The sequence below is a fragment of the Xiphias gladius genome, chromosome 5 (genome assembly GCF_016859285.1).
Source record: "Xiphias gladius isolate SHS-SW01 ecotype Sanya breed wild chromosome 5, ASM1685928v1, whole genome shotgun sequence".
Lineage (NCBI taxonomy): Eukaryota > Metazoa > Chordata > Actinopteri > Istiophoriformes > Xiphiidae > Xiphias > Xiphias gladius.
The window spans coordinates 3,033,111-3,060,429 of record NC_053404.1 but is presented as its reverse complement, the minus strand read 5'-3'; the positions used below and the strand labels follow the sequence as shown (position 1 = coordinate 3,060,429).

At 41.8% G+C, this 27,319-nt stretch overlaps 1 protein-coding gene across 1 annotated transcript in view; it reads left to right on the top strand.

The window, feature by feature from the left end:
• Positions 1–13,392, top strand: part of odad2 (outer dynein arm docking complex subunit 2) — a 37,311-nt gene extending 23,919 nt beyond the window's left edge. Inside the window, exons 16-21 of the mRNA XM_040127171.1 lie at positions 677–857; positions 959–1,020; positions 3,434–3,548; positions 6,982–7,170; positions 7,419–7,640; positions 13,276–13,392. Of these exons, the coding sequence (XP_039983105.1) occupies positions 677–857; positions 959–1,020; positions 3,434–3,548; positions 6,982–7,170; positions 7,419–7,640; positions 13,276–13,392 (886 nt within the window). The remainder of the gene's footprint in view (positions 1–676; positions 858–958; positions 1,021–3,433; positions 3,549–6,981; positions 7,171–7,418; positions 7,641–13,275) is intronic.
• The last annotated feature ends 13,927 nt before the right edge of the window (positions 13,393–27,319 follow it).

The following is a 27,319-nucleotide window of genomic DNA, read 5'->3' as shown; positions in this document are numbered from 1 at the left end:
CCACCATGAAGTTGACATTTATGATTGCCATCAAAGTTGGTACAGACATTCATGTTCCCCTCAGGATGAATTATAACAACCCTTAAGTTTATCTCTAGCATCACCATTGGGTCAATTTATCCAATGCTTTGGCTTATGACCAAATATTTGAAAAACTAATGGCATTCTCATCATCCTCAGCTGTACTTTGTGTTCAGTGGTAATCAGTAAAAGCCATGCTAACAAGTTAAACTAAGATCTCCACCACTGTGTCTAAGCACAGCCTCTCTGAGATGCTAGCATGGCTATAGACTCTTAATCTTGACTGACATCTCACTCAAGCACTAATACCAGCTCTTCCCCTTGAGTGGATGTGATTTTTGTCAGATTCAGTATGAACCTGTGCTGCAGACATTACTGGACTTTGTTTATTGCTGATTAGCAATTGTAGCACTATCATACCTGCTTAACACCTGCATATTAGCATTCTCATCATGAGCATGTTAGCATGCTGATGTTAACATTTAGCTGAAAGCACTGCTGTGCAAAAGCACAGCCTCTCAGAGCCAATAGCATGGCTGTAGACTACGGCTTGTTTCCTGTTCATTGAACCCTAATTATCAGTTGGTGTAATAAATAATCAATGTGATATGATTGTATGATCTCTGCCTGTCGTCCTCCTTTCCACCCTTGGAAGGTTTCAGGAGTACAAAGCCCTGGAGACCCTGGTTGGCCTGCTGACTGATCAGCCTGAAGAGGTATGGGTAAATGTAGTGGGAGCCCTTGGAGAATTTGCCCAGATACCTGCTAGCAGGGCCACTATCCGCAAGTGTGGAGGCATCAAACCACTAGTTAACCTACTCACTGGAACAAACCAGGCATGTTGAATCTTGTCTTGCTGCATACAGGGTGATCTCATTTGTAAAACATGTTTTTATATGACTCATGCATGTACTTTTTATTTGTGTCATTTGCCCAGGCGCTGCTTGTGAATGTAACAAAGGCAGTGGGTGCCTGTGCCACAGACAAGGATAACATGGCGTAAGTCTCTGTCTCTTCTAGTGCATCCAACCAGCTAACATGGTCTTTGGCATTTGCAGCACAGCTTACAAAAGGCAAACAGCCCCATGTGAGGTGTCCCCTAAAATGTAATTAGTGGCTTACTCACTATCATTACTAAATTAGCTCCAAACACATATTCTTTGGCCATGTATTGATGTCATATGTTTCGACAAGGGAATGACACCAACTCCTGTATCATTAACCTGTCATGGTCTGTTGCTTAAAGAAATCTATGTTCTTTTAATTTGCAATTATGCAGGTAGGTTTCCCTTTCATCCCCAGCTTAATGACAGATTTTAAAAGCTTTGTTTATTGTACCTGCTGTGTTAAATATGGTTGTGGTTTAATTCCCAGTGTTTTACTATAGCTTTGCGGTCAGTGTCAAGACTTGAGCTGGTCAGACAAACATACCTAAAGCCCTGCCTTATCCAAGACTACATGACTGCGAAAACAAAGTGAACCACAGTCCAGAGCAGTCTTTGTTCTGTGTTCATTTAACCTCACCCTCAATACTTCAGAACATTGTGCCTTCCATCTGTGACTATTGGTTTTACAAGGCTGTTATGGAATACACAACCCTTCTTAGTTAGCACTGGACACAAATACAACTTAATGTCTGAATTCACATTGTTAGTGAGCTGTTAATACTGTCATATGAGCCTATTACATTTGTTTGGAGGCAAAAATCAAGGGGTTCAATAAAAAGTTAAGCATGTCAAAATAAAGCCAGTAAGTGTGGTAAACCTCACACAAGAGAAGTGTTTTTCATTGGTTCATCATGTTCTCCATGTTTTCTCACGGCATATATATTTAGGCCAGACCTTGTAATCTTTCAGCCTTTACACTTTGCTGTAAACAGAAAGTTCTTATTTAAATGGCCACTTTTTATATGTTTTGTGGTAATAGCTTATTTTGGGGCATGTGTGTGTATAGTAGTTTGCTGAGCAAATAACATAGCACATTTAATTGTTTTGTGCTCCAACCCAGATTCCCAGTGAACAGACGGTGTTTGCCTAGCCAACAAATATTATGGTGATGTAAGCATGATACCAGGCAGTCAGCTACCACTTACCTGTCAGTTAACATGACTTAATTTTTACCAACAAAAACTTTTTCTCAAATAACGCCTTCTGTTGATCAGGGCAATCATTCTTTCATCATCATTGTGATTCAGGTCATCCATAACTACTGGAAGCCCAAAAAAAGCACTGATGACTTTCAAGTTTTCCATGAAATAACCATATGTTTGTTTTCATTCTCAACAAGTAGGCAGTGTGTGGTTAATGACATAGCACTTCCACCAATCAATCCTGTGTATCTACAAGAGTGAACACACGTTATTTAATGCCTCCAGGGTTTGTGGTCTCCTCCTCTAATCCATCACTGTCGGCTGCGACTTCATTGCTAATCTGTTTCATACCTGCTTCATGCTTAGACGGAGCTGTTTTGGCGGATGATATGACGCGTCACTTTTGTTTTTGGTCTGGATTTAAGAGGCCCCGCAGACTGGGATCTGATGTTATGATCCCTCTAGACTGATTTATGTGCAAACGGAAGACAGATGGCGCAGGGGACGTCTCTGATGAGTGTTCACTTGTTGCCAGTCATGGAGATACTGTGATTAGGGAGTGTTTAAGTAATTATGACAGCATTCAATGTCCGCCTTGTTGGTGGAAGCACACATGGGGAACACGTTACATGTTATTTATACCAGACAACGGGTGCACTGTGGCATAATTCTTTGGGTTCCCAGACCCTGACTGCAGTTTTGACTACAGTCATGTATGCAAGATGAAATACAGCTCATGCTTAAGTAAACTTCACTCAGACCCTATGAAATACAGAGCAACCTGTCTATGGTTCTGTTTGATTTGGAAAGAGGTCCTCTTTTTGGCTGTGGTTGAAAAACAAGCCACCAACATAAAGTGTAAGTTTGTCTCACTTTCTATATATAGATCCATGTATGAAGCACTATACATAGATGTATGCGAGTTAACCTCTGGCCCTAGAATCGCTGAGCTTTTCCATGGGGAGTGATTTGTATGAGCAGACAGTGGGTGGGTTTTAGGCCTGGAGAGGTAATGAGCAGGACCGAAGGCAAGTTCTGATGAAAAGCCAATCCTAAAATCGATCGAAGCTTTGATCCTGCTTGGCTGTACTTGTGTTAATCCTGCTGCTGACTGGACTGATAAAGCAACAACTCTATCAAACAAAGGCTGCACTCTTAAATCTTTCAAGAATTAAATTATGCTTAAGGAAAGATCTAAATGAAATCACAATGAAATACTTTTTTTGCTTTTGCTTATTCTTTGTTCGTTCCTTTCTCTCTTTCTCTCCCTTCTCAAACTACTTTTCTGTCTCTCTCTCTCGCTCTCTCTCTCTCTCTCTCTAGAATCATTGACCAGCTTGATGGAGTCCGCTTGGTGTGGTCCTTATTGAAAAACCCCAATGCAGATGTTCAGTCCAGTGCTGCGTGGGCACTTTGTCCATGCATTGAGAATGCAAAGGTACAATACAGTGAAGAACAGATCTTTCTCCTTCCTCCATGACATAACATAGATTTGTCTTCTTCTTGGGTCCTATATCTGTGCAAGCAAAGCACAAAGGTACATAGATAGTCTGAAAATCAAAGAGTCCTTCAGAGTTCATTTTATTTCAGAATAAAGGGTTATCCCACTCACAAGACAGAAGCCTGCCAATATCACCATGCTCTTCTCTTAAGATCTTCCTCCAATCTGCTGCTGCTGGGAGGTTAGCAGGGGCAGAACTGTGTCAGAGGAGGCTTACATGAACCTTGGGCTAATATGAAGCAGAGAAGCCCCCTTGGCACACTGGGATTGGTGAATTGGGAAGAAGGGAGGGAGAAAAACTGAGTAATATCCTGTGGCATCGCTTCTGATTTCCCAGCTGAAAATCTTCCCTCAACATGCTACTAGTTACAGAGGCACACAATCCACGCATAGAGCATGGGGTAGCCAACAGTTTCTGTGAACCCACTTCTCTAATGAAAACACTGCACAGATCGCTTGCAAAAGAACCAACAACATGCCTTTGAATACTACTTATGTAATTTTAGATACACATGTAACCATGCATAGAATAAAATTTTGTAGGTCCATAAACTTGACATGTTTTCTTTAAAGAAAACTTCACTGATTTTTCCACATCTGTTGGTCTTGGGGAGCACTTCTGCATATGCAAACAAAGTTGTATAAAGCCTTTTGTGTCTCCAGAGGGAGCTGTGTAAAGTCTGATAAATGTCCTCAAGTGATGTCACTTGAGTCAGTGTTGTTTGGGTTTGGCGACTACAAGTTTGAAAATGAAAAAAATCTGGGGGTATGGAGTTAGAAGAAAGTGAGTTTACCAGACCTCTGTAGCCTGTACCTCATCTCTGCTTGAGGCTAAATGCTTGTGGCTACATTTGCAACTACTAGCGTAACATACCCAAATATCCCACCAAACTGTTGGTGATCTAGTTGTATTGTGGGTAATTTAGGTGACAGGCTTTGACAAGGAAGAAGAATGTGTGGAATAAAAGGGACAATATCTCTGGTTCTACTCCCATCGATTTCGATTCTGTCTTTTTAAACTGTCCATCATGAGTCTGACATTGTTATAGTTGAAATGCTGAATCAGTGGAATACTCTTCTAAAACATTGTGTGCTTCCTTATTTCAATGTCGCAGGCCTTTAGCCTACTATTACACAGCTATATTGTCAACCAACAGGTCTTTGATCTCCTGGGCACTTATATGATTTGCAACCACAAACGTAATGTTGTTCTATTAGATTATCGCTGTGATTAAGGTAAACAGCTTGTCAGTGGGACAATCTGGTTAAGTTTAAACATATATTGGGCCTAGGCAGGTGTCTTGGGGTGAAGACCTTTTTTTGCTGGATGGAATTTATCTGGCCCAGAAGTGTAGCAAAGTGATGCATGGCAACCATATGGAGGGAGAAGGGGGACTGTGGACCCGCTATTGAGCACTAACAAAGTTTGACAATGTTTGTCTGGATGTCAGTACGCCAATTTTGTGGGAAATTCATGAACATGCTTTTTGGGTGATTTTTCTGAGACAGGGGCAACGACAAGAGTTAAATAGTGCTCTTTGCCCATCGAGTTTAGGAACCTGATACAGCTGCTTTGGTGCAGTCGTTATTTAGATAAAAACCCCATGTGGTTTGAGTTAGCAGTTCCATAGTGGATTTTTGAAAGAGCTGTGGTATAAATGCATCTGGTGGATGCTCCATACAGTACTGCTGCCTCTCCACAGACAGCTGCCGTCCTCTATGCCCACAGGTCCACAACTTAAACTCACTTAGTACCATACAAGTAGACTTATTAGTGAATTATTCAATAATCTTTGTTCTACAATCAAGGATGTAGATCTCTCCCAGTCACACGTAATGGGGTGTATCATTAATTTGCCTGGATGCAGAGGCACATTGAGATGCTTGATTTATTTTTCCTTTATATAGTAGCCATGTATGTTATAGAAGCCTGATTGCACCAGAGAAGGGGTTAGGGCATGCTTCTGCCATTCTTAGCTTGGCTTGCTCCCCTCAGCTTGAGATCACGCACAGCAGATAATGTGTTTTCTATTTCATTTCATCCTGAGTAAGAGGAGGGGAGAGAGAGGATAGTGAGAAAGGCCTTTCCGTGTGCAGCCTCATAATGCTGTGGTTTTCAGATCTGGGGGCCCATCCAGGCCATGAAAGAGATTCTGGCTAGTCTATCGCAGCTGGTGGCTTGAGAGAGCTTCCTCTGTCGCAGGGACTCCCGGCCAGCCGTCATCAGTATTCCTGAGGAAGGGCTTCCTGTGTGTCGGGGGGTCAGCTCCTGGCCCCGACACCCCCCTCCCTGCCCGCACTGCACACATGGCTCATCCTCTGGCACAGCATCACAGGGCCCATACACCGCACCCTGACCTGAACTCAGCTGTGAGTTCTCTGTTAGAGAGAAGAACACAGGCAGTACATCACACTCCTCCAAAGCAGCTGAACAGAAAAAACTGTAAATCAGCTCCTGCTTTTTTCATTGCTGAATTTAATGAAATCCCATAATGTGTAGAATGAAAAACAACTATCCAGTGCACATCATAAATTCTGTGAATAATGTACTGTGTATGTACAGAGTACTGTGCCATACATCAGCTCTGGACATGTAGATTGATGTTGAAATGGACTTAGATTAAGCATGCTTTGTGATTTGCATCCAGTGATCCATAATTGTATGCTTTTTGAGAAATTTCTGTTGTATTTTCAAAGCACTCACCATTACAGACTCAGCCACCTTGATGTATTCTTTTGTGGCTGGCGATACAGTCAATTGTGATTTTAAACAGCTGCCCGATGTGCCAAGCCATACTAAAGCCAATGCCTCTGCCAGCTCTTCCGCTGTGGTTCCCTTAGCACCCCCTACTGGCCTCTTGTTTTGGTAGGCATTGCCCTGTAAGTGGCTCAGAGTCCTGTAATACAAACTGGTACCATGAATTCGAACCATGAAGTTCTGAGTCTACACTGTGTGTCAGCCTGGGGCGAAAGGCTTAAATGTTACTTCTAAGCTCTAAATTCTATGTTTCATCTTCATTATGACATGCTAGGGTGAGAGGAGAGGTTGACAAAGTCAGATGTCAGATTTATCGCTTGTTCATGAAGAATCCAAAACACAGTAGTACTCTAGAAGAGGGTGTTTTTATTTTTTAAAACATTTGTTTTACACAGATAAAGATAGTTCTACTGGTTGGTTTGCACTAATGGGACCACGATTGTTGCCTGAGGTGATGAAAATACTTTGTTTGTACTTATTTAGTGTCCTTTGTTTTTCCTACCTTGCTTAAATGCCCCCTCTTTCCTCATCCATTACACTACCTCCCTCTTCATCATCCTCCTTGTTAGTTTTTCACAGAGCACCAGCTAATAACAGACTCTTTGTCTATAGGATGCAGGGGAAATGGTGCGCTCCCTTGTCGGTGGATTGGAACTGATTGTTAATTTGCTGAAATCAACAAACATCGAGGTCCTGGCAAGTATTTGCGCTGCCATCGCCAAAATAGCCAAAGACAAGGAAAATCTGGCAGTCCTCACTGATCATGGGGTTGTCCCATTGCTGGCCAAGTTGACTAACACAGTAAGTACACCTCACCACTGGAGACAAACAACAAGGTTTTACTATTCAACAACACTGTAGTTATTGTCAATATACAAATAACTGTCTTTACAATGGATTTTAGTTGGTGTTTTTTACTGGAGCATAAATCCAACTAATGAGAAGAAAATTGGTAGATATTTCCAAAAGTCCCTTGCAGAGCTTTTTGGTCTCCACATTGTAAAGACTGGTCTCTAGGGACCAATAGCATCCTGTTTTTTTCTCCACAGACTGATGACAGGCTCCGTCACCACCTCGCTGAGGCCATTGGCCACTGCTGCATGTGGAGCAGCAACAGGGCGTCCTTCGGTGAAGCTGGGGCCGTGGCCCCCCTGGTGCGCTACCTCAAGTCAAGAGACAGTGAAGTTCACCAGAGCACAGCCATGGCCCTGTATCAGCTGTCCAAGGACCCCAACAATTGTATCACCATGCATGAGAAAGGAGTTGTCAAGGTCAGTTGTAGAACCATTGTACCTGGATTTCTGACTCTTCGCTACTTTTGCTTTGTAGATAATTAACAAAGTAGTTATTTATCTAGTTTAGTCGGTGCTTTTGAGACTAAATCTGGCATAATTACATTGAGGAAAATGTGCTTTGGCCTCCCACCACCCTTGTTTTAGCGATGTGTGAAAAACACTGAGTAATAAACTTTGAAAAGCTGTGACTATTTTCAGAGCCTTTGACCGATGAAGCAGAAACAAAGTGGGTTTTATTCGGCAGCGGAAACATGACTCCACTTTCTAGCCGTCATGGGAATTCAGAAAAGCAAACAGCTCAGTGTGTGCGAAGTGCCATTTCTCTGGTAGACCCTAGATGCCATTACAGCACAAGTCAAAGGGCTGTAGCTTGGGGTAACTGTTGCTAAGGGCTGTTCCTGGACATCAGGGTAGAATGCAACAGCGATATGGTTCAGGCCAAGGAGTGGAGTCAGAGCTGTTAAGGTTACATCTGCCAGCTTTCCTCATCATGGCAGTTGTGTAGAGCTCTTCCAAAAAGAAACAAGCATTGTTTTGCCTAACATTTTCGCCTGATGTTCTGTTTCCATGATCAGCTCCAGAGACTTCTGACAGTGATGTAGAGATTTTACATTAAGATTACACTGTAACCGATGTCTTGTCACAGATGGTCATGTACCCATATTTCAGCATTTCGAAAAACATTGCTATCATTCTCTAATTCAATCATGTTTCAAACAGAAAGACTTTCACATGAGAAATCTTTTTGTGGCCACAGTGACTTCAAGCCCCCCCCCCCCAAAATAACAACTGCAATATAAATTATGAAGTGGTTATGCTATTGCAGCCAGATATTTTTTTTCCCATGTTCATTAAATGGTATACTTTAGCTTGATCTGCTGTTACAGTGTATGTGGTTCAACACTAGCCATAATTGGTGGCTGGACAGAACATTTGGTGTTCCGAAAGAGTTATGTTCAATTTGCAAAAGTCGTTAAGCTGAATGCTTTTTGTAGTTTGAGCCACGACAAAAACTGGACACGTCCTCTTGCTCAGAGTTTGTGTGTTTCTATATTTGAAATTCTAGTGTGTTTGAATATGGGCGTGTGTGTGTATGTGTGCAACTGCAAGACATACCACCCTTTTTAATCTGTCTCTGTGTTTGCCCTTATTAATGTACCAGTTAAGAGTTGCAACACTACTCCATAATGTATTTTTGGACTTTTAAAGAGCTTAATTACCAAAGGCCACGTAACTGCACCAGCATTGCATTTGTTCCTAATCTCAGACATGGAAACACAGCACAGGCAGCCTCATTGTTCAGTCTGGCCTCAGTCTCAGCCAGTCTGGAAGGGGAGGTTGATACTTACCTGCCTGACCCCAAAGGAAACATTACAGTGAGGGAGCTTGTCTATCTCCAACATTCAGTGTGCACTGTAATGCTCAACTTCATGATATATAGGCAGCTGTTGGGGAGAATGTGGTAAAACAATATCTCCAATAGTTCTAAATGGGTTAGAGAGGGTTTATCAAGTATTGATACAGGGCCCTGTGTCTAATTTACGGCCCTGTGTAAAGTTTTGTACTCTTGTATTATTACAACTGTATTTCATAGAGTATTTTGTGCCACTGAGAAGCTCTCAAAACATGTTCACCAACGTATATGATTTCGAATGAGCGAATGTCTCTCTCGCTTTAAAGATGGTCTAGAAAGCAACTTTCCTCTCGAGCACTGGTGTATTGCCAAGGCCCTTAAGATTCACAGGGGAAATTAAGAATTGAGAAGAAAGTATTTCACACTGGAAAACACATTAGTGACCTGTATTAGTGTTTTCATTCTGCCTCAACCAAAACATTCAAATGTTGTCCATTCAGTTATTTAGTTTCAATGGTATGAGTATTAGACATCTAAAAAAAAAAATCAGTTTAAATTCATGTTTTGGATAAAATCTTCTGTGGAATGTATTGGATCATATCAGGCCTTGTTCAAGAAAAGGGACTCAGGTGCTTGCTCTCACAGGAAACACATACCAGTGAAAAGAGAAGTTTAGCCTTAGAGATGAATCGCCCTGGCCATTTGACTTGACATCCACTCTTGGTATCTCGCAGTTTTATACGGATGTGCTTAATTTTGTGTCATGTACAAAATCAACATTCCTTCCCTCCTGTGCTTTACAGTGCTTCCAAAGGACTGGGGATTGTTTGTTGAAACCATAAATCCTTGTAGACAGCTTCAGCCAGCTATTTGTATTAAAGAGACTCTTTCATAAGAAAAGCTTTGTGAAGTAAATTGATGAAAATTACAAAATGCGGATGGTAATTATTGGTAATTTTCAACTGAGAATATTCCAGAGCGTGGCTTTTGCCAGGTCCTGGTATGTATTTTAGGCTTTAACTAATCTAAATGAGAAAAACGTTTGCACTTTTGTTGCCATGAGCATACTTCTGCCCCAGCACGGTTAGTGTTTGTTTTAATTTTTTTCTCTCTTACATGCTCAGACTGCATGAGTGAAAGTGTGCAGTGAGATAGTGGGGGGCAAGAATAACACAAATGTAAGGGAGGGAATAAAAACCAAGCAGAGCATCATAGGTTTACTCCTGAAGTTTCTCTTTGGTTTGTGTGTAACATGACTTCAGGTTGTGGGTGTGGTGAGCAGATGATACAGGCGTTGTATGTTGCCCGCTCTGTTATGACTACCATGTTGTTGAGTTCCATGGAGTGTAATGTTTTAGATCCTTTGACTTAAGCCTCTCTCCCTCATGCCCAGACCAGAAATGCCAAGCCATATTCCTCAGGTTGAACAGGCTTAGGGTTCAGACTGAAACTTTCACCTTAAAGTCACTGATTTGAAAGCTGCCCTCCCTTCTTTTCCTCTTCCTCTTTAGAGACACAGAAAAAGCAACTTAACAGTCTTTGGCTCACTGGAGGCTGCAGGGAATGTTGTTTACCTTGACTTCCCTCACCAACTTCCCCTTGGCCCAGCTGAACACTGCTGTCTGTTTGTGCTGTTTGCCTCCACAGTGGAGTCTAAAACATGGGAATGCTGGGATTGGAGGCAACGGGCTGATGGAGCCGTAATGGCTGTCAGACCTGGCACAGGGGAATTTCAGCTTGAACTCCTGCAGGTAGAAGCGGTCCAACAGAGCGCACTTAACACCATGACACCTCCGTGTACGATCGCATGTGTGTGTACATAGGCAACATATGCAACAATATGTGCAGCCCTCCCAGACTGCAGGCCTGCTCTTCCCCCTATCCCCACTTAGCTGGCGGGGAGCTTGTTCCCAAGCTCCCTTCTTGGAGGTCAGGACTCACTGGAACTCTCTGAAGTGCAAAAACCTCAAAAACTCACGATTCAGTTTTCAAACGCGGGGCAAGTGTTCATGTTACCACAGTCAGGGAATATCTAACAAGTGGTGTATTATATTCTTAGAGCTCCCAGCTGGGAGGGAAAGAGCAAGCTAGAAAAAAAGGGCAGCAAAGAGAGACACGCTTATCTTAGCCTAGCTGTGCGCTTCGGGAGACCTTATTTGGCGACGTCTGAATAACATGCTATGAGGTTGGCAAAAATGCTGCCTCTGGCACTTCTCAGGCATCCTCTCTTTTCACAAAAGAGACTTGTCTAGTGAGCTGCATGTTTTCTGGAGCCTGTGGATGTGAGTTTGCTTTTTGAGGTGTTTTGGATGCTATTTAAAAATTATATAAAACCTGAGGGCAAATGTTTCTCATATACTCCTCAACACTGGTGCATTGAGAGGAGCTGACATCTTGGACTGCTGTATGCCTTTTCCCACAAAGTGATCCGATTATAATCAGGAGCAAGGATATTATTTTTCTCCGTTTTCGAATGGACTTATATTTTAGGTTCACAGTGCTTTCGTGCTCATACACAAGCTGGCTCACCTCGTCTTTCATTTTTTTCCATTCACTGTTTATCTTGTGTTGAAAATCCTGGGAATGTCTTCTCCATGGCTGTTTAGCTGTTTGCCAACCACACAAATGTGCAGAGCGGCGTTTTAAGTTTGAATGTAACACAGAGAGGGGTCAGGGTCAACCTCAGCTCTGCTCTGACATGCATTGTGAACTCAATGATAACCTGAGAGGAAAACAGACTCAGGTTTTCCCTGAGTGCTGATCAGCCCGACAGAGATTAGGAAATGTCTGTGCACATAATATTAGTGACGATTAAAATTCAAGTTGACAGGGACATTTCATTTGTGTGAAACAGACAAAGGAGTTCCATCATTTCCTATGTTGATATGTGGAGCCAGTGCTGAACAGAATGAGAGAGTTTTGAATAAGGCAACAAGACGGGACAGAAATTGAGAAAATGGATACGTTTCCAGGGTCATTCTGCTGCCTTAAACTAAAACTTAATTAGTGGATACATGTAAATTTTAAAAGAGGCTTAGTTACCGGATCATTTCCTTTGACAGTGACAGTCTACATTTTGTCGTCTGTGTTGCTCAGGAGGGTCACCAGGGATGTGACATTACTCTACTGAAACCAGGGAAACTCTCCTGATGGTGTTCAAACACCACTTGTAAGTTTGCTTCTGCGTGCTCTTTGTCAAAAATCCCCTCTTTCTCAAAATCCCCTCTCATTCAGCTGAGAGCAAGGCCTTGGGGCTTAGAACTGCCTCAGACCTCTCAGCAGTTACTGTACTCATCAAAGCTTCATTATGTGTAGGAGCAGGGGGTCCTTATGTGATTAGTTGAATGATGTGATGTTGCTGTTGGTTCAATATGGATGTAAACAACACCCTACAAAATAATTGAAAATGTGGCTCAGGAAACCTCAGTGGCACATCATTGTGATTTTACCACACAGCACACATTGAACAAATTTGGATTCATCCATTGCACCGGAGTATTTATGCTTACATTTACTTTATATTTTGATTCAGCCCCACAACCGCCCACAAACATAACGTAGTGATTTTGCTGCAGATAAAACAGGGGAAAAAAGCTCACCCTTAAAAACACATGCCACTCAGTGGTACTCCATATATCCAGTGTGTTCCTTTTTGCTTAGTTTTCCATAATGCGCAAGTCTTTGAACGTACGAAAATCTTTTAAATGTTCAATTTTATGTAACCAAAAAATAAACTTCCAAAGCTAGAGATTTCTGGAAAGCAAAAAACCTTGTTCTGCAATAAGATCTAACGAGATCCATTACACAAGCCACTAATAGTCGGATATAATCTGACCTTTGGAGCGGCGGAAAGGCTGTCGAGTGGTGTGGTTCATGTTCAGTTTTTTAATGCCGAGCCTGCCCTGCACGACTTTCATCTGAACAAACTTACAGAAGCATGTGTGCTCGCAGCTGTAACCCCTTAGCTGAGGCATGGTTTGGAAGTAGGACACACACACTGAATACACACATGCACACACACAGAGGGACACGTGCCAGTGCAGCCTGAAAGTGTCACCCCACAGCCACTGTATATCTGTATTGCAGCCATCACCAGTGGTAGTGTGCAGTGACTAGTGCTGACATGGCAACGTGGACAGCAGACTACCGGTTCAGGCACTGGACGTTTTTACAAAGCTGTATTAGTCCACTGTTGGAAAATAATGGTTTTCTTAGGAATCTGCTGCCGCTTGTGACCTTTGTCCTGTACTCCCGCAGCCCCTCATCCACATCATGGGCTCTAATGACGAGATGCTCCAGGAAGCTGCTGCTGGCTGTGTGCGCAACATCCGACTCATGGCTCTGGCAAATAGGAAGGCCCGATTATTTCAATGATCACAGTACCCCTGGAAATCCAATAGGGATTGTACACAAATGACTGGGGTGGGAAGATGGGCTGAGCTTTATGTTTAACTTTTTTAAAATAGCAAGACCCTCCCCACGGTTATTAATATTTGCTTTTGGACCCTCTCTGTGAGTTAGAAAAACATTGCAACACCCTTCCTCCTAACAGCTCAACTCAAGTCCAATTTAAAGTTCAATGTGTGAAGGGAACAATTGTTTTTAGATGGCTCAAAATGCATATTAACAGAAGAATAGGCATGTGCCAAAAATAATGGTAAACATACTTACATACATAAAATGTTTTTCGTACTTCCGTCCATTCCAGCTGCTCCCTATTTTTGATCCAAGGGCTATTGAATGAATGATACATTACCTCTGTTAGTGAATAAGGGAACAGGGCACAGAAAAGCGCTTTTTGGCTGCTTTGAGGGTTTAGCATCGTAATATTTTCACCTCACCCATTAGTGAAACAGGTTGTACTAAGAATGCATTACACTGGATGAATATTTAACTTTTCCGTTGTTCTGTTGTAGTACTGAAGTGAAGGCGACTGTTGGCTAGTGAAAAAATTGTGTGCTCTTTAGAAAAATAACCATCCACATCTACTGTTTTTCAAAACTCCATTGGCAGTATTCAGTTTCCATCCATGGCAGACGTTTGCCTCAAAACGACTTTGTAACTATTACATTTTTAAAAGTATATTTTGCAACACAAGGGTGAAGATATATATAAGAGTAAGGCAAGAAATAGAATAAAAATATAAATAAAAGATACTCTCCAAAAACAATCAGACTACCCTCCATTTAGCAAAAATAAAAAATACACCCCCCTCCCCTTTTTCTGATCCCACCTCCCACCTAATAATTTTGGCACAATCCCTTACCAGTACCAGTGGGCTGGCTGTGAAAGCACAGTCAAATATTCATCTTAGCATCTGTCGTGTTCCAGACCAACTTCAGACTTTGTTTCAAATGTGTTTGAAAATTGTTTCAAATAAAATGTATGAGAAAAGTGTTGCAAATATGTTGTATCAAATTATCTGAGAAAGGTTTCAAATAAAATGTTTTTTCTTGATAGATGAGTGTGTATTTATTTGCGCTCTTGCTTCCGTTTCAGAAGGGAACTTTCATCCTGAGCTCCTCATTTTCATCAATTACCTCATCAGACGTTCATACAAACATCTTAGGAAACCCTCTTCTCGCTCTCTGACTGTCTCAACTTGGAAATTGTGATGATAAAAATAAATGCGTCTTTCTCATCTTTGTTCTTTTGCCAAATACGTTGATCGGAGTAAAACACTCTGAAGCCGCATTCTCTGCAATAACATTCCTTAAGCAATCCACATGAGACCTCAATATCTAAACAAGACCCACATCTGTTTGGGTTGCTCAGCCTCCTCTTATATTTACACTTGTATACTCCATACTTGTATGAATATTTGTAACACATCCAAACTCAGAAACACACAATCTGCAATAATACACCTCGATAAATGGATTAACTTACTGTTGGTTATATAGCACAAATGTGGAATACAGGGAGTCTGCACCAATGTTCTGTATTAATACCACATAATATTATGAACGCACACTTTCAAGCACTGTTATCGTAAGTGGATAAGAAATGTCTATAACAATTAGGAATACAACAGTGTGTCCTGTCTCCAGCACAGATATTATGTACGAGAATGAATTTAAATCATGATTTTCCACACTACTCACAATTTATTTACAGTAATTTCAGATTTATTATAAATAATAAAAAATAGATTTTATAAACAAGCTCATTATTTTTGTCAGTAAAAACAAAATTTGGCCAGTTGAGAATATCTTTGTACCAAAGCACTTGTATGGCATGTAGTCAGCACCAACTATAAAACAATCTAATGAAGGATTTTTGGGAAAATGCAGCAAATTGCTCTGCTTTTTCCAGAAGTAGTTATTATTTTTTGTTGCTGCATATCTTTTTAAAGATACTTCCCTAATTATTGACCCGTCTTTTTCTACACTGTACAGTATTTAGACACAGCAGTAGTAATGGTGTCTGAGTGCAGCTCACTGCAGCTGATCTGGGATCGCCTCATCCTTATGTCTTCTCTTCTTGTTTATTATCAACGGCTCATGTCAGGCTCGACAGCCTTTTGCACTGCAGATTTCAGTAAAAGACTGCATGTCTGTGAGCCACTCTGTCTCTGTGATCCTTCTGTCCTGGTCCCAGTTAGCTTAGATGCTCAGCACTAACCACAGACCCTGCCACAGAATCTCATGGGACCTTCATCACTGATATCGGCCACGTGCTAAAATAGAAAATTAACAAAACATTGAAAATATGTGGTTGAAAATCTTCATCACTCTTTGATGTTTAAACACTACCAGCTGTATGTGGGGGTCAATGGAAGACCATGAAAGAAGACGAGTACATGAGTGAACTTATTACTCTGAAGAAGCAACTTCCTCCAAAAAAACAAAAGTAGGAGCTGAAGAAAGCCATTTTCTCCAAACTATTCAGAGCAAATAAATTTACAATGATTAATAGCTCTTTAATTCCAAGGAGCAAGCTTTATGGCCTCTGCAGCATGCCCAATGTCAAAACTGATTCTGAGGAAATGTTAAAAGGAAAAACATTTAGTCACTTAAACAAACAAAGAAGGAAACATAAGCTTTCCTTTTCTCTTGCTGAGTTTATTTTCATGCTTTCATAATTGTCTCTCTACTTTCTCTTAATTGTAGCTCCTTTTCCTTTCGGCTCTCCTTTTATAATCTAAAGCAAGAGTTCAACATTTTGGGGAACAGCCCAACTGCTTTCTTTCCCACACTGACATAGGAAGATCGATAGTAATCTCATATTTGTGTGTTAAGTAAAGTGCTGGAGGATGTGGTTAGGCTAGCTTAGCATGAAGACTGAAAGCAGGAGGAAACAGCAAAGCCAATTTTTTAAAGTACTTCAAGCCCTGCATTGTTTAAATCCACGTTAGTCTTCTTTTTCCTAGCCTTTAGTGGTGCATCGCTACGTACTGCGTCCGAGTGCACGTGAACAACACGTACAAAATGGGATCACTCCCACATTGCTCGCACCAATGTAGCAGTGGCACTGCTACATAGCTCTTCGCGGTCAAAACCCGCAGGCCACCTTTAATGAGCACAGACATCACGTTGATATAAATCTTAGTTTTGGGTAAGGGGCAAGTCAGCGCAACAAGATTTCTGCTGATTTCTCAGCCATCTATACATGGAGTCAGGTTTCTAATGGAGTTGACAGAACAGCTTAAGAACAGCAGTACAAAGAGAAACACACGTTCTCGCTCTGTGCTCTGGCTTCTCATTGTGCTTCGGACGTTGATGAGCCCTGATTATAATCTTTAAACACGTGCCGTACAGAAACAGTGCTTCACTTTCCTCTCCGAAGCTGACGTTGAACCTTGCAGAGCACAGGGTAGAGGCTGAGAGGAAGTAGTAAGTTGGTTTCAGGAGCTTGGCCCTAAGGCCCATTGGTCATGAAGCCACAGTTGAATGTATTAGTTGAGCCGCAAACCCTCTGAGAAAAGAAACTGCCACTTTCTTTGGCTTGCCGTCCGACACAGGGACATTATTCACAAGAAATTAGAGGTTATGCCACCACGCCTCCGCAGAGGCAGCAATTATGTCCGGCTCAGGCCTTTCTGCTCCCCATTCATGATCCCATGCTTCTCATCGTTTCATGAAAGGGATCAAAATAGTGGAGGGATTTCCCTGATGTTGTTGCTCCTGTTTTGAGGGAACATGTGGGCCCTGGCATTTGCCACACCCCTGTATCTCAACTGGTATGTCTCACAATGGGTCTGACCTTCACCCTGTCCAGACTGAGGCAGATATTTCCCATAGGACAGGGTGATGGATGAAACCACACTCAAGGACTTTATTACATCTTACAAAAGACTTATGGGTGGAAATATCCTTTCTGCAGTCGTGAGATTTGTCTGTCCACATTTTGGGTGGACGGAGTAATAAACATATATCGCTTATTTTTATGGTCGGGCAGTCCTTCTGAGGGAGTGAGCTGCTTACTGTGATACTAGCTCAATTGTTTTAAAATGGAAGTAACCTTTTGAAGTTTTTTTTAGAGATTCCACATCTCCCCGGGCGTTCTGCAGCAATATTTCATAAAAGAAACAAATGAACAGTAAAAGTTCTTTCCAAATATTAGAAGTGGCTTTTCGTCCCCTTCAGTGTCCAAGGGCCATCTTTAATATAAAATTACAAACTGCTGCCCAGCAGTGGCAGCAGCGTGGTTTGCTTGTGATGCTGCCATTAAAAACATGCGTGTACACAACGGCCTCTCAGAGCTCCATCCAAACAGTGAGCAGGGCTGAGAACACAGCTTCTGTTCTGAATCTGTAAATTAGCTTTTATATGATTACGGCATGCTCACACCACCAGGTCTGTTGGTGTGAGCCTCGCGTGTCGTGCTCACCCGCTGTTTGCTCAGCGCCCTGCTTCTCTGCTTCCATTTCCTTCTCTCAGTCGCTCGCATCTTGCAATTCTATCCTCCTCAGAAGGTTCAAGTCCTGTCCTGTGATCCACTTGCATTTCTCGATGGTTTTTGAAGACATTTTTTAAAGAACTTTCACAGCACTAATGAATCCTGACATTACCTTCCATAAATTGTAAATAACAAGCTGGCATGACAATAAATAAACAGAGAAATAAGTGGGCAAATACCACAGCGACTGGGTCAGATTTCAAAGCTGCAAGAGTAACGTCTCCATAAAGGTCTCAGAAATATGAATAATACCTTAATTGGTCATGTCAGCTGTGGCTTTTGGTAATGTTAATTACAAGTACTAGACTTTTTGTAGGGGAAGCTACATCTGTTCTGAATGGTCACACTTGAGGACTATTGCATTATATTTGTGTCTCCGTTCTGATTACGTATGTAATAGGAAATTTTGAACACAAAAAGGGTTTTTCCAAGCTCAGAAATGATATTTTGTACAGACATTATCATGCGAAGAATAATTTAATTTGAGCAAACAAAAAATCCTTCTGTGCGCCATAGATGTGTTTGCATATTTGCTGTTAGCCACATAAAAACACAATAATAACCACTCTAAATCAGTGTGAGCAAGTGTCCAAGGGTTGAGAGCTTTTTCAAACAGGCTACTTTTGACTCCTCATGAACTCATTCTTCAGCCAGAAAGGAGATTTCAGATGCTATTAGACACGTTGACAAACACGTCTTTGTAGCATTTCGGTGCCACTACCTGCTAAACTTGCCAAACTGTGGTGTTCATTTTAGTTGAACGAGCAAAGGCCTGGTCACACCAGTATTTAAAATGACAGAAATTCGCTGCAAATTCAGTTCGTTCCACGGGAAGCGACCACTTAAATTCTAAAGGCTCGAAGGGGCTGAGCTAAACGGCATCAATTTTACACATTTAGTTACACTCTGACACGCAAGTCTGCGCCGTTGACCGACAGCAAACCATTTGACAGTGCTGTACTTTGAGGAATCAGAAAAGCCAAAGAGACCGAAATGGAGGATGCCGTCTTAGTTTATTGGCTCTGTTGCACCAAAGATTGTTATTCACTCTGCCCTGTTGATGTGTACACTGTGTTTTCACACGTGTTTTCAATTAACTGTGTGAACTTATTGTATCATGCGCTAACTAGCTTTTAGTCGATTGCTAGGAAGTTCACTAGCACAGAGAACATTCTTCCTCCCTTCAGTAACTCTTTATTGGATGAAATAGTGTACAATCCAGGGAACAAAATGGCAGAGGGAAGGAAGTGGCCCAGGACAGAGAGCTATTGTGACTGACTAGCTCTGCAACCTCAGTGGTTTACAAACTAGCCCTCCAAGTAGTGACTACGTCACAAAGTTTCTAGCACCACCTATTTCACAGAGGCGCACAGACTGTGCCACTTCCTGGTGTGACCAGATGACTGCGAGCCTTGACCGTGAGACTTTTTCTTCAAAACACTTGACATTTTTTCCCGTGTATACGAGAGGCGGAGTAGATTGGAGGACACGCCGTGGAGGATTTATATGAGATTAGTCATCCTGGCTCATCCCAAACTGTTACCGCACTCAACGTCATTTCTAATGAAACAGCATTTATTCACCGGATCTGATGTCTGTCTATCTGTTATAGTCAGTGTAATGTAGAAGAAGGGGGAGCTCAGGGTTAAGGATGTGCTTGTCAGATCATAGCTTTTTGTTTTTGTGCCTGACCTTGAAATTGAGGAATTTGCTAAATCTTAGACACCAGTGCTCTGTTTTGATGAAACTTGGAAGGAATGACTCTAACTTTACAAAAAATCACACTGATTGGCCTCAAAAGGTAAAATTTGTTTAAGCAAAAATATGTTTGCGTTTATTTTCATTTACACTGAGTTACTGTCTTTTTCACTCTACAGCTTTCTTTGTAATGTGACACGGTCGGCTTACTTTTCAGCTTTGTGTTCACAGAAGGTTTTCGCGCGGCCTAAAGCCGACGTTTCTTGTTGCAGTTACACCAAACTGGACCGGAGTGGATCCTGATAGCCAACAGGCGGTTATATTCATTTGCAGACAAAGGATAATGTCGATTAAAGATGCTCAAAAATGCCAAGTTCCTCACACAGCAGACAGTGATGAATTGGCACGTACTCACAGCTGCACAGCTGTGAACCGTAAGGCCAGCCAGGTTTCCCTCGCTGGATCGTGAACCAACCTGAGAGCTCCGTATGGCACGCCACCAAAAATTATATTATCCCAGAGTTTTCATCAGAATCTTTTCATCAAGCAACTGAGGGAATAACACCAAATCAACAAATCATCAGCAAGCCATTATAGAACATCCTATTTAAGTCTGTAACTGATTGTGCACTTTGCAACATGATCACAAAGTACAAAACTGTAGTAGATGCTGTCAGTTTGAGTTTCTTCACACAATTAAGAATAATATTGGGAAAAGTGGTCAATTAGGCAAATGTTCAAAAGTGCATTTTTCTGTTCTGGTGTGGTTTTGTATCTCTTTTATGTGACATTCTCTTCTATTTGACCTCTGAACTTCAATGTTTTTCTTTCTTTCTTTCTTTCCTTCTTTAATTCTGACATTAATAAACGTCCTGTCCCTCTGCTTGATGCATAAATAACCTCCTGTTCCAGTCCAGCTCACTGCTGTCTGTCAGTTTGCCCAAGCACTCCCAAATACTTCAGAGCTTTGCAACTGTCTGCGCACGAAGAAAAATACCTGGAGACTCAACATACAAAGATAGTACAACCAGAATTATAGAGGCGATGACACACGAATAACTGTAACATTTCACCGAAGTTTTCACACTGGCATTATAAATGACCAAGTCAAATATGCCTCTTTATTATTCTAATGTGAGTGAGTAGTTTTGGCGAGGCTTAGGTGCACAAAAAGGCATGCTTTGTTTGACTCAATTCAACTTGGATCGACAATGCAAGAAAATCAGAGGGTCCAGTTCACAACGAAAGCATATTACTTGACAGATGTATCCATCACCTCCTTGTACACTGGATACTGAACTGGCATCTCCTCCCTGTGAAGTACTATGTGCCTATTTAGTAGCCATTTGTGTGTTCTTGGAAAGCCATATTTAGAAAGACAACAGAGGATGGGTTGAAAAGAGTACTGGGTGTTCCAAGTTGCAATTACTCCTCACTGTAATTTCAAGGAGCAATCCCAGTGACATCTAACGGCACTTAGTTTTGACTCTTGATTACTTTCGGTAGACGGTTTCAACTTGCTGATTAGTGTCCTGAATGTTAAAACCGCTCTGAAAACCGTAATTGGGTCATTTTAGACAACTTGCAAAATGTTTCCTCAGTCACATTTTCCACCAAAAGCTGACAAACTATTGAACAAATATCTCTGTGGCTTTACAAGTAGTCCGTGTGCTACAGAATATAATTCCAACCTGGTTTACATGGCAAAATTGAGTCCAAGTCTGGAGTGAAAACATCATCTTAAATGAAGGACAGATTTGGGTGCAGAAAGTGGGGTTTTTAAAAATAATTTGAATATTTTAATGGCGTAAGGTGCTGAGATTGAGCTAACACTGATTTCAAGTAATTGCCACTTCTCATAGCCAGAACCTTTAATACATATTGAATGATGAAGTACCCCAAGGCAAAAAACAGGGTGTTCCCTGCTGGATCCATAATGTGTAATGAATAACTGCTTTACTCCCTCAAAAAAGACACAAAAGTCCTACATCTGAGGCTGTATAAAGTGGAGGTTCATCCATTACGAAAATATGTTATTTATTGAAGAGCGGAAAATATTTGATTGCCCCTGTAACTGGTGCCTGTTCTGTAGACGGATCAGAGTTAAATTGGAGGTTTAAGGAGAAAACAAATTTTATGAGTGCAAGGATATAAAACTTTAACTACACCTGCCCCTCTGGCAGCACAGAGCAATCCCACATACAAATAAACTCCCGTACATGTCATATAAAACGATACAGGAGTGAGTGGCATATGTATGGAAAACACGTACGGAGATTAGATGTAAGGACAGTGCTACATGTTCCCAAAATTACACCGACATTTAAATTAAATTGTCTTGGATAGAAGAGATAGGGTATGAAAACATTTATGAAACCAAAGCTCCAGATGTTGGGATACAGACCGTAAGATATCTGACATACAAATACAAATCCGTATATAGATACCATATATTGTATTTTGGGTCTTTAATGAAGGGGTACTCCAACGATTTAGTATTACGCAACTCAAACACTTGGAAATAGCAAAAGACCAAGTTTAAAAAAATACAGATTTGTCAAAATTGAAGCAGCAGGAGCCATGTTATTATGATCGTATGGCACCACTTCATTTCAACCGAAGTGGTGCCAGTTCGCGGGGGAAAAGTAGATGGGCACAAATATTTAGCGTCTTTGACACGAGAAAGGATGAAGGTTTTGTAGCTTATAACTGTAGCGGTGTTTCTCCATCCACTTTTATTGAACCCTTTTCTGAGTATTTAAACTGATCCACAAAAGAAGAATCACTTGGCAAGACAGTTGCCAGACAAGAACTGATGGCACAAACATGTGTTTTCAATAAACTGTGTAAACTTACCGTCCTGTGTCCTAACTGTATCTTACAATTAGAAAGTTCACTAGCTTGCAGAACTTTTTTTTTCCCCTTCAGTAACTCTTTATTGAATTAAAAGGATTGCAGTCTTGTGAACAAAATGCCAGGGAGAAGTATAAAAGTCCAGTGCCGTGAAATAAAATGCATTAACTCATTGTCCTGTAGCGACCGAACCATCAAACTTGCAACAGTCATCAACGTTTTTTTTGAATGACTGAAGCCGCATTTTTATTATTTGCAAGGACTTGGTTGGGGTGGATGGCGGGAGTACAAAATTGCACGACTGTCACAGAAGAGACCAGGATTCACATCCACGGTCCAGTCTGTGTTCAGGTTTAGGCAAAAAAAAACAAACACTTTGGTTAAGGCTAGGGAAAGATAGTGGTTTTGGTTAAACCTTAACCAATCGCTGGGAGTTTTCTAAACATAACCATAAAAGACTTTAGTAATGCTGTAGTCACTACAAGTGGATATTGCACAGCAGGATAGGATATTCTATTCTCTATGACTTATTCTTTCAGTAACAATATATTTGCAACTTGCAAACTATGACCCTTAACAACATATCCTCACTACTTCAATAGAAAAATGAAATCGGGTCACAGTTAGGTTTCCTACAAAACGTATTTGCTGTTGCAGACTAGCTGTATAGAAATTATAAATGGAAACCTCATTTCTAGCGGACATGGTTGCCCTTTGAATTAAATGCCAGGGGTGAATAAAACGGCCCAGCACTCATTAAATAGAAAGACGCTCAGAGAGCTATCGTGACTGACTTGCACTAGCATGTCCGGGTTTGTTAGTGTGTTAGCTGTTAGCTGCCAGCTACAGTAGCCCTTTGACTAGTCCCTATGACACCAAACCTCTAGCCCCACCTATTTCATGAAGACGGGTGGATGAACTCAGCTGTGCCACTTTCTGGTGTGACCAGCCCTTGTGTGGCCTTAGTATGGGTCACACTCTAAAAACACTGGACCCCTCACTTCCCATAATGCCATTCGATAGCATCTTTCATTAGACACTCCCTGCCTGGCAAACACCAAATCTTTCAGACTCCAAGCCACCAATTTCTAAAGCCGGCTTTGGGATAAAAAATTTGTAGTCTCGAAGTCCAAGTTGAGATTACCCCAATGGCTTCATCGGAGTTATTGCCTCACACTAATCAAAGCTCCTCCAGAGCCACAGAGGAAATTATACAACTGTTTTCACAGAGCTAATTGGAGCTACTCCCTTTGACGAGGCAATTGAATTTGACGTGTAAATTTTGTGGGGTGCCCTTTTAGATCAGAAGTAAAACCTTTTCGTATTGAAATAATCAAATTCTATTTTTTAACCATCACAAGAATGAATTTCTCAGCTCCTGTATCATTTGTGCACAGAAACTGTCAATATCTGCACAATGTCTCAGCTTACCATAAGCTCAAACTAAAAATATTGGTAATGGTGCCTGGCTTCAAAAACCCTTATTGGTCAAATGCAGAAGCCAGTACAATTCAAGAACTTCCAGCCTGAGGTGAAACAGAGCTGTGCACAGGGTCCCTGCCACCAGCCCGTACGAAGCAGGACATCGTGGTTAATGTGGTGCTCCTACCTGTTGAATCGTTTTGTACGCCCGCACTGGACAACAGACAGGAGTCTGAAACACAGATACAGTGAGCCAAGGCAGAGGCTCTGGAGGTGAGTTCAGATTAAAGACAAGCCTCTATATTTTCCCATCCCTACAGAAGGTTGTTCTGACCCACAGGTTTAGATAACAGCGACAAGGTCATGGGAGGTAACATAAGTTCACTTAGGGTGAGAAAGAAAAACTTACATATTGTGTATAACCTGAGCAAATAAACCTTCCCCAGCCTTCATTTAAGTGATTACATGACTGGGCCATTCATAACATGTTTACACAAGCCGTTAGTAAAAGTTAACTTCCACTGTTAAATGAAAATAAGTACAAATAAACAATAATTACACGGATCCGTAACCCTTCATATGGCTCTTGCTGCTTAGTCACGTCCTTCGAATCACTACTTTGGATAAACCCCAAAGGAACACATAGCTGAGGACCACAGAACCAATGACTCATGAGCCCATAATGTGACAGGTTTTATAATGGAAGTCAATGAGAGGGTACATCAGGAGTATTCAGCAGTGGCATGGCTATATACAGGAAGAATCTCTCTATTTTTCTGCATGTCACTGAAACCAGCTTGGATTGTGTTTGGTTTGATTCTGATGGAATGATTATCGTTGCAGCAAAAGCACTGGGTCTGTGTTTGATACCGACTCCAGCCTCAGGCAGCTTGACGATGAAGATGTTGGAACGAAAGAAGATGGGCTGCTTGATTCACGAATGGAACACAAAGAATGTTACTCCTAAGATTTTCCAAATCTAATGCGATAAGAATAAGACTAAAAAACATTTGACGTGGGACCATTTGGGACCGGGGTCAGACACAAGATTAAATACTTTGGTACCAAGGCTGGATTAGCAACCAGGAAAAGCAGACAACGGCACCGGGGCCCAAGACCTTTTGTGGCCTCAAGTGGCCATAGGTCCACTGTACATTAGTAGGCTTTTGTATTTGATTAATTACAAATGTGTTATTGGGCATTTGCATCTCTAATGCACCATACCTGCTAAGGGAGGTCCTGCATTATTACAAACTATGATTAAGTAATATTCCGCCATAGAAGTACAAGATGCACTGGACTTAATGCATACTTTGAGGCAACAGGGTGCATGGACATTGCACAGAGGGCAGTAGGTGTGGGGGAGGAGGTCACAGTAGGGGCCTAACAGCAAAGTTTTGCAGTGGGGCCCTCTTACAGTTTAATCCTGCCATGTTGGGTACTAATTCTAACACACCTTTTATTCAGGGTTTATAAGTTTTCCCTGATGGCTTTATTGTCTGGTAATAAAACCACTTACTAAAGCTTTAACGCGCCTTAGAAGCCATTACGAACAATTACTTTTGGGTTGTGAAAATTCCTTTGACTGCTACTACTTAGAAATAGCCTGGGGGCAGCACATAGTCTAACTCTACACATCCCTTTTTTTGGTTTGTTTTGTTTTAAATTCAGATTAAACAAACAAAATATAACATTTTAATTCGTGAGCTTTAGCGGTGCTGGTCGGTGGATTTCGTTCCTATGGGAAAGAGGGGGGGGCCGGCCAGCCGTTTCCCCTCGTTTGTCTTGGGGCCAAGCTGAGTTTAACTGGCCGCTAGCAGTGGTGTCATATTCAGCTTTTCGATACGAGAGTGGTATTGATCCGCTCCTCCAACCCTCCACCAGAAGGAAACTTCCCCAAATGTTGAAGTGCTACCTCAATGGCTTGTACCTGATCTATGTGACATGAGTTAATGCTGTATTAACCCTTAAGAAAGCCATTTGTTAGGAACTACTTGAGCTTGTAAAGCCTTTTTAAAGGCTGTCTTATTATTAAAAAGTGGTAACAAGACTTGAAACGAGAAAGAACATGATATATGATATTATGGGGCTAAGAAAATTTAAGTTGTTTGTCGAGAATTCCTGAAGCCAACATCAGCACTGGGGGAAGACAAGTTTTTCCATGTCAGTTGGATACATTTGTTTCAAGAAAAGCAGTATTTTCAAACTACCTTGGATTCCATGATTCAGACAGCCTACTTTCTGCAGCGCGATGCCTCCCTCCCTCTCCTTCCCTGTGCTGGCCCCGGCCCCAGAACCGGCGTAAAACATCAACAATATGTTCGCAGGCTCGGGCTGCGTGCTAGGAAACATGAGCAGGGTGAGATATTCAGAGTCCCGGGCGGTGCAGCGCAGGCCGCTGGATAAAGCGGAGGAGGAGACGGCGGTCCCTGTGGTTTGAGCTCAGGATCTCAGGACGGGAACATGTGAGCAGGGAATGGGCGACTGGGAACGGGATTATTGTTATACACAACAGAGAGACGCAGGAGGGGCCCGGGACAGGTAACTGACCGAGATACGCTGACACACTGATTATTCTTCTAGGAGGGGACCGGTTGGTTCAGCTTTTTGAGTCCAGGTTCTTAAAGTTTGGACCAGGGATGTAGTGGAGGATAAACCCATCTAGAGCCTGTTTACCCAGCTTTGAATTGACAGCACTGAGTTTACACTGCTCTTTATTCTGACACCGGTCTCTGTGAGTATATTTCATACAGAAACGTGAATGTGCTTTATGATATGGACAGATTCTAAATATTCTGGCAGAATGAAGTTTCAGTTTGTTTCAGTGGACATGGCTGTTACATGGAGCTGTACACATTTGGCACCGGGCTGCGCGCTGATGGCACCGCATCCTGCTGCGCCCTCTCCCCCATTGACACATTCAACACCCCCCCCCCCCTTTCGCAGAGAAGTGTTCAATTAAAAGTGAAAAGGGAAACGAAATGTCACATTTCTGCGCCCGCGGGGTTGTTTGTTTTGCATTAAAAAAGGGGGGAGAGCACCAACGAAAACAAACCGTTCAGTGTTTATAGCGACAAGCGACCGCAGTGCAGAGGAGGAAGGGCAGAAATATTCACGCTTGAGTTTAACAAACAAAAAAAACTTCTTTTTTTCAACCAAATCAAGTGCTTAGAGTCCAAACCCCCGAGCCTGCAGGCTGCTGCAGATTGTGGTGCAGTCACTTCTCTGCTCTCCCCAGCTGTTTGTAGAAAAAGAAGGGGAAACTGTATTAAATACAATTGAGTGGAGTCCTGTCACCATTGCTGAGGAAAAAAAAAAAAAGACAGAAAGAAAAACCAGGTTTGAGGCTGGATAGGGGAAGAAACGGTCTAGTTTGTGAACAGGGTTCTTGTCGCGCTCGACCAAAAATACATTTATTTACCCACGT